The sequence below is a fragment of the Glycine max genome, chromosome 18, assembly GCF_000004515.6.
Source record: "Glycine max cultivar Williams 82 chromosome 18, Glycine_max_v4.0, whole genome shotgun sequence".
NCBI lineage: Eukaryota > Viridiplantae > Streptophyta > Magnoliopsida > Fabales > Fabaceae > Glycine > Glycine max.
In genome coordinates, this window is record NC_038254.2 from 48,223,781 (window position 1) to 48,231,586 (window position 7,806).

Genomic DNA, 7,806 nt, shown 5'->3' on the forward strand with positions numbered 1-7,806 from the left:
ATAGGAGAAGATGTATTTTATACTTCATCAGTAAAGAAAGTACATAATATCAATTTTGTGTAATGCTAGAACTAGTAAGGGACCACAAGCCAGAAAAATTGTCAACTACAAGGATTTGGGTTTAAAAGGAAGGAACCGATTAATATGAAGGTCAATAGTTGGCATATAATATTCAATTACTGAAACCATAGAAACTCTAGTTCTTTACCTATAAAGTACGACAGCTCCACAAGCACCTACATAGTTAAAGGCATCACATATATGGTTAAATGGTACCACAAGCCAACCGTCAAGCTAGACTTTAACACCATATAACTTCATTTTCCATATCATCTTTTTATAGGGAAATTAATTTGATTAAAACAGCATCAATGCCTCTCTCGAAAGATAAACCAATGAACTTTTTTATGATCAAGACAGAATAGTGAACTGTTTTAAGACTACAGATAGCATGATTAACCAAACTGTACTCCCACAGAAATGCTGAATACCAAGTATGAAAGAACTTCTCCCAAAAAATTGCATACTAGAAAGATTTTAAACAAAATTGAGAACAATTTTACTATAGGAGCCTCCCTAAGAAAGTAAGAATGTAGTACAAAAGCCAGGATTTGGTATTCAATGAGTTAAGACTATAAGCCAATTGGCCACCATAAATACCGGGTCTCCCTTTGTTGAATATCTGCATGTGAAAAATAGATATCTTGCTCTGAATGCTTGCAAAACTGCTCACAGAATTTACATTTTGGTAGATCACATTTTATGCCTCAACACTCAAGAAGGACCTCATGGTCATATCATTTTGCACTACTTAACATTCTCTGCTTTACCATTTTAGAATTTAGAGAGGATTGGTATTTTCATCAATGAAGATTTCTTTGGGAACCTTCAAATTTAATTGATGGGTATCCCATTCTGCTTCTTTCAACTTTAGAATGAAATCCTCAAATCTTTCTTCCAATTCCATTAGGCTATTAGCAATTTGATCACAAACATTAACATTGCTATCCCAGTTCTCACTTAGCCAGAAAGTCTGCCACACTTCGCAATACTGAAACACTTGTAGCTCCAACCTGCAGTGTGATTATCAATAAGGTACAGTAAGTCTATCCAGCTCAAAACACACATACTTCTAAATTCCATAAATAATCCTAAATCCTCATCTCCAAAACACCTTACCTATTGTTGGTAAGAAACATCATTTAATCAGATCGCTGTTTGTGTTTGATTCCTCAAGTTGCTGCTTCAATTGTACTTTTTCTTCATGTCATTAATGCTTTTTTCCCTGTTTCTTTAAAACCTCATTAATGTTGCCAAGTTAGTCCTTGAGGTGGCAGCAGCTCATTTTTTTCTTGAAATAATTCTGTCCTCTTTGGAAAGTGAAGCTTCAACTTTAGGAATCAAAGACAACACAGCAGATAAACGCTCCCTCATACACTAGCCCATTTAAGCTAAAAGTACGAACAATGAACAAAACTAACTGCCTACCTTGAGGAAAAATTCAACTTTTAGCTAAAAGAATGATGGTGACAAGGATCAAACTCCTAACCACATGGTCAGAGTATAGAATACACTATCAATGACCAACTATCCCAAAAGCAGCTTAAGTTGTCAGGTGAACTGAAAGATCATGAATAGTTTTTATATCTAACAACGTCGAATGAGGATTATGTTTTCTAGTTATATCTCATAAGGAAATAAAATCATACCTTGAAAGAAGCATAAAATCTCAAATCTTCCAGCTGCTGATTCACCATGAGAATATATTTCTCACTTGCATATAATTTTAGAAGTGCTTCCACCTGGGCCATTATAACATAATTATATGATTTCCAAATGGCTTTATTTGAACAAAAGAAAAAATCATTATGAACCTCTTGGTTTCCTTCATAAAATTGTGACAATAGCAGCAATAATGATCCTATACCATAAAATGAGATCTCTCCACGCCATCTATTTTCTCCAAGGGCAAGCCAAAATTTATTTTTGGCTTCATGAATTGCGACCTAGTTAATATATTCTCTTCTCGGTTGCAATATGTGCATCCTGAAATAAATCCATTTTGAAAATTGAACATCTGTGAAGGGAAATAAATCATACAGCAGAGCACTGAATTTGTCTGAATGTAACCTGGAACAGTAGAGTGTAACACACGCTTTAGATTTATCTGTAAAAAAAGTTGCACAAAAAATATATATTACAATAAGTATAGAAGATTTGCTCCATTATTGTTTAGAGGAAAGGGGTGCAGCTGTAAAATTGTCTTTTTGTTCCTAAGTTTGTGGACCTCATACATGAGAAATATTTGGTACCCACCTAAGTTTGAAAGGGAAAAACACAAAACAACATCCCTGCTGAACAGCATGGGTTCCAAATCCATTTCTTATCTTTCCAATACTTTTTTCCCTCTAGCTACCATTGGCACATAAATACACCACAAAGCAAGGAAAACAGGAAACAGAGTGATCACTATTAATGACATTATAATTCATTATCTTTACTTACAAAAAGTCAGATTTGAAATGTGTTTCTACCAGCTTGCATGCAAACAGATTTTATTTGCATTAGATTCTATATTAGATTATGCACTGCATACTTACTGTGTTAAACTGGAGAACTGAAAGTGATTTGTAGCGTAGCCAAAGATGCAGAAACTGCATACCCAACCAAGGTAATGAAAGTACACCATATGATTTTACAAGGCTGGGTGTATCCTGCGATCAAAAATTAAAAGAATGTAATGAGCCAACTAACAGTAACTTGGTGTCAAGAATTAAGCCATCCTGAAAGTATATGTATTTTACCAGAATCAATATGCCTAAAGCAAGGCCAATCAGTTGAGCAACCACTTCCCAAATTTCTTCCTGAGAAATATTGGTGAAACAATTATATGAGGAAAACCCTTTACATTTTCCAAACAGTGTTATATCAGAGAATTCTAAAATTTAAATGAAGCCAAGATGTCGAACCTAAAGAGAACTTATTAATGACAATTGGTGAATCAAGGAAAATAACTATTGAGTGAATAAAATTTGCATAGACCAGTTCACTACCAAGTTATTAAGAGCTTAGGCATAACCTTGCTGCTGGTCTGGTATATGTAATTAAGAAATAGAAAACAGAGATCAATGTACCTAGAACTAATATTTAGCAGTGATTTTATCATGAATATTAGGTATAATATATTAAGATTCATTATTGAAGGCTTCTTACCATTAGCATCATATCAGCTTAATTTTGTCAATGACTACATCCAAGTGCCTACGTCCTCCATAACTTATATGACTCATTTTTTTAATTCTGGAACTATATGACTCATTAGGTCACTGGATCAATTCCTACCCAAGAGCCTTATTCAAGTTTTTGAATGGTGTAAAGAAAGTATTATAAATTATGAAAATAAAATTAGCTCCACCATTGCTTTAATAAGGGAGCAACACAGATAGAACTTCTCTTGATAAGAGAAACATATATTCATGGATAAGTGAGTTAAAAATTAAAATTAATGTTTGAAAACATGAAAGTAACAAATATTGATGCAGTTCTCATAAAATTCAAGAGGCTTTATAGATATATAGGCACAAGAAAATATTATTGCCAGAAATCACAGCTTTCTACTCTAAAATAAGTTTCCAAAGTGGGAGTATACCTTTGCGGCTACCTCTCCTAGATTTCCTGAAATTGCAAAGTGGTTTTGAATCACACAAAAAGAAGGATCTTTTAGTCCTCTCGCTACAGCCTGTTTGAATGTCAAACACAGAAAATTATACAATCATATATAAAGCAGCTATTAAGTAATCCATGTCTATACATGACGTACAAATTGCTTTTAAATTACTATTTTGAGGATTTATGTTAAAAAAGAATTTGTTGTAACAACTTATTTTGAATATACCACAATCCTCCTTTAATACGGCAAGGAAGTGAACATTTTGACATTATAGGTTGCTAAGCATTTGTTTGGGAGGATGTATGGAAGGGTGAAATAAACTTGGGGGCCAGTGGGAAGAGAAAGACAAAGAAAGGGTATAATGAGAGGTCAAACTCATCAGTGTAAGAAAGGAAAAAAAGATGGCAGAGAATCTATTTGTTAGAAAAGAAGGTCAGGGTTAGTTTCAAGCTGAACCTAGACCTATGTTAGTGTATAAAAGGAGGAATAAAGCTCAGTAAGGATCTAACAGTATTCTGTTAGATCAGTTAGAAGCAGTTAGTCAGTTAAGAAAGTTAGTTAGAGGAAGAATATATGTATATATATCCTCCGAAAGGTAGTGGGAGTCAGTTTAGAGTTTTGCTTGTTAAACAAGGAAGTGTCCTTGTGTTAGAGAAGAGGGCTTCTCTGTATTCCATTGTAATTCTGCAACTCAATAAACAGAATTCATTCTTTCTGTTCTTCTTCCCAAAACCTCTCTCTCTCTTTCTTCTTTGCTAAGATTCTAATTTGGCAGAGGGTTCCTAACACTATTCCACCTTCCAAAAAAAAAAAAAAAACCCAGTAACAATAAATTTTATGTTCTGCACATAGCTACAAATAATTGATCTAAGTTTAGAAAGCGCAAACCTCATTAGCAATTCAATATATCTGTAATCTCTTCTCCTCTGCCAGACAAACAAGAGAGACTAACTTTTGTTTGTTTTCTATTCTTTTCATTCTCATTTCCTGTCTTTCTAACTTGCATTGATTCTTTTGGGGATAGAATTCTATCATTTTTATTTTTATTTTCATCCTTGATTACTAAAAAGGTTAATGGTAGGAAATGGTATTCAGAAAATGGCATTTATCTAGAGTTAATCATTTCCTTAGATATTATCTTTTAAGTCATGTCATAGCTTTGAAACATTAGCTAATAGTCATCTATATGAAAGGTAAAGTTGCGGCTTGTTGACTGGTTGGTCATGGGTTTAAATCTGGAAACAGTCTCTGTATGCAAGGATAAGGCAGTGTTTAATGACTTCCCCCCAAACCTTCGCATAGCGAGGAGCCTTTTGGCATTGGGGTACATTAGTTTTTAATCATCTATATGCAGTAATTGAAAGAAAAAAAGTGGTTCTTTTAATAGAGTAAAGATTCATATTAAATTACCTTGGTAAGATTTCCAAGAGATGCCAAAGGAAGGAAATAGTCAGGATATACTTGGGTTGTCAGATAAAAAATGCTGCATGAGATGTCAGCAATGTAAGAGTCTCTCTAGAGCTAGATTTTGTTTGCATATTTCCATAGGAAAACAAGGCATACTACTCAGACCTTCCAGCACTGCCAATGAAGTCCGCATACATTCTCCATTGCTTAGGATCGTCATCAAAAAGACTTCCAAACCGCCCACCTGAAAAAAGCAGTGACAGTAAGCTAAAAACAAAATCATCTTCTTCTTCCTTTAGCTTACTTCATGATTGCCATACCAAGGCATAATCGTCCAACAGCTCCAATGCCATCCTTAGAGACCCACCTAAAGTTATAGAGCATACAATCAACCATATAAAATCAAATTAACAAATAATGGCAGCATGAAAGTATTTAAGATATTACTATGTGCATATAAATGCCGTATAGGCTTTAAAAGTTATGGGCCACCTGATGGCAGAAGCAGAAGCAGTTGCTGAGGTTCCAGAGAAAGAGCCAATACCAACGGCCTGTAGTTAAGTAGAAAATTTAACAAAACAAAATTAGAAGCACAATCATCATTCCTCGCATTCATTTGGTAGACAAATAATTTTAAACAGAAGATGAACTGCTATGGAGCGTATATAATTGCACAAGACTTTGCTTCCCAATCACATAGAAACAAGAAGTAAAACTTTTTATTAAAAAATTTAAAGGAATAGAGATAACTTGTAAAGGAGATGGCTATGAACATACATCAGGAAACTTTAATCAATATCAGAGAATGCGTTTGAGTAGCAAGTAGATGACAGAACTATCTCTAATGGTTCCAAGATTTGACTTTACGCTTCAATGACATGCACAACAGGGCTCTGTGAAGTGTGAACTAATTATAAATTTCAACACTAGGCATGCCAAATGCACAAAAAGAATCATATAACTTAATCAAATATTCCCAGTGAAAAGTTCCTTGAGAAAAAATCATAAGTTTGAGCAAGATTGTCGTACCTTTAGGAGACTTGAAGTGACTAGGGTGTGACAGATCCATCCAGTCACATTGGTAGGGAACTGTAATAACATGTAATCCAAGTAATCATCTGAAACTGATCCTGCTTCATGACAGAGAAAGTTAAGCAAACAAATGGTTTCCTTTCCTCCAACTTTAACATAATCACTGAAGCAAAAACTCCAAAAGTTTCTCTCTGAAACTTCCACTAAAGTTTTTTATGTTAATCACCAGGAAAGCCTGCTGGTAGGATAAAATCTTTGATTGTGTCTGGAAGCCAGGATAGGCTTTCATCAGGGGAATATGAATCCTGGAACCTTTTTGGCGTAGACGTATCCTCCTCAACAAGAAAGGTTTGCAACTGCAAATCATCACCTAATACACATCTGCTCACAAGAGGGATAGTTGAAGCCTGATTTAGAGAAGACAGACATTGTAAAACTTACATGATTGGCCAAATGGTGATGATAAAAAGTACAAGAGTCTACTAGAATTTTCCCATGAACAAGCAAACAGAGACTACTATTTGATTTTTGTGCCTATTGAAAAAAAAAAACTATTTAATTTTTGTTCATACTTGATGCAGACATTGCAATTGTATCTAACAAAGCAATTAGTATTTCATTTACTTCTTGTAATGATGTAATAATCAATTAGTATTAGCACTCCATGATCCCCCAGATTCACAACAACACTAGTAATGCTACTAACACAGTAACCTTCATGAACGTACACTAACAGAATTTTAAAAATAAAATAAAAAAAATGAAGGAAAGAACCCAAATTTTGGTATAGTCTAGCAAAAACCTCTTAGCAGTACCATTGCTATATCTCTCCACCTGTATCACCCGCGATGAAACTTGACCTCTGAAACAACACAAGAAAATGAAAGAGTTTATTGAGCCAGTGAAGCAAACCAGAGTCAAAAGCTTGGTTTGATTAAGTCAAGTGAACCCTTAAAAAAATCTCCAAATTCATTTTTCTCTTTTCTACCATAGATAATTTTTCCAAATTTTGTTGATTGAAATTGGACAATGTAATCAAATGCTTCATCAACTTGTAAAATTTCTCTTTTCTTCTCTATAACAGATAAGTTATCTACATTCCCGTAACCTTCATAAACCAATATACTATTTTGGTCAAAGGAAGAAAGGATAAAAAAAAAAATTCCAGAAAAATTCACCCTTTGAAGTTTTCTCAGCAAAACAAAACAACCAAACAAAGAAGTATCAGACCCTCCATTTTCAGCATCATCTTCATCTTTGAAACTGGAATGCTCAGAAGAGCATAGAATTTGAAAGCCACGAGGCCTAACTCTGTTCATCTTCTCTACCTTCATTGGAGAATTGAATGCACTTGAAAAGAAATGAAAATTGCAAGGTATGAGACATTGATAAAAAAAAACAGCAAAATTCCAAGGTTCCTATGTTTGAATTGTGAAAAGGTTGCAAAATTTGAATAGATTGGTTCCTTCCTGGCTTCTATGGTGAAAGCCTGAAACAGTTATCAGTTATCACTATCTCCAAAAACCGAAAGAGTAGAACGAGCCACGATTCAGGTCGGGTCGGGTCTTAATTTCTCACCCGAATTCGTAATTTGACCAGGGGAGTTGCTACATGCACCCAGCAAAAAGTGAAGTGGCAAAAATGCCTTTCCGCGAAGACAATCTCCAAAAGAACCTTCTTCCAGAATCATTTCGGAA

General features: G+C 34.5%; 1 protein-coding gene across 4 annotated transcripts; it reads right to left on the reverse strand.

The window, feature by feature from the left end:
* Positions 1 to 660: 660 nt before the first annotated feature.
* On the reverse strand, positions 661 to 7,586 carry LOC100787355 (protein root UVB sensitive 5). Of its 4 annotated transcripts, none has more exons than XM_006602600.4 (15): positions 7,340 to 7,586; positions 6,912 to 6,971; positions 6,336 to 6,490; positions 6,107 to 6,207; positions 5,570 to 5,628; positions 5,398 to 5,444; positions 5,243 to 5,321; positions 5,081 to 5,153; positions 3,650 to 3,739; positions 2,805 to 2,864; positions 2,601 to 2,714; positions 2,131 to 2,167; positions 1,928 to 2,046; positions 1,710 to 1,802; positions 661 to 1,073 (listed from the first exon to the last, which is right to left on the reverse strand). In XM_006602600.4, the coding sequence occupies exons 1-15, from the start codon at positions 7,441 to 7,443 to the stop codon at positions 1,017 to 1,019; spliced, it is 1,248 nt and encodes a 415-aa protein (XP_006602663.1). In that variant the 5' UTR covers positions 7,444 to 7,586; the 3' UTR covers positions 661 to 1,016. The 4 variants fall into 4 exon arrangements, 3 of the variants coding, with proteins under 3 accessions (XP_006602663.1, XP_006602664.1, XP_006602665.1); XM_006602601.4 differs by having other exon boundaries at positions 6,336 to 6,516; positions 6,925 to 6,971; positions 7,288 to 7,586; XM_006602602.4 differs by having other exon boundaries at positions 6,336 to 6,516; positions 6,925 to 6,971; positions 7,340 to 7,381.
* Between the last annotated feature and the right edge of the window lie 220 nt (positions 7,587 to 7,806).

Coding starts and splice junctions, on each gene's coding strand:
- LOC100787355 (XM_006602600.4), bottom strand. CDS start 7,443: ATGAAGGTAGAGAAGATGAACAGAGTTAGGCCTCGTGGCTTTCAAATT. Junction 6,491..6,911: donor AGCAATGGTACTGCTAAGAG/GTTTTTGCTAGA, acceptor TCTTGTGAGCAG/ATGTGTATTAGGTGATGATT. Junction 5,154..5,242: donor TTCATTGGCAGTGCTGGAAG/GTCTGAGTAGTA, acceptor CATCTCATGCAG/CATTTTTTATCTGACAACCC.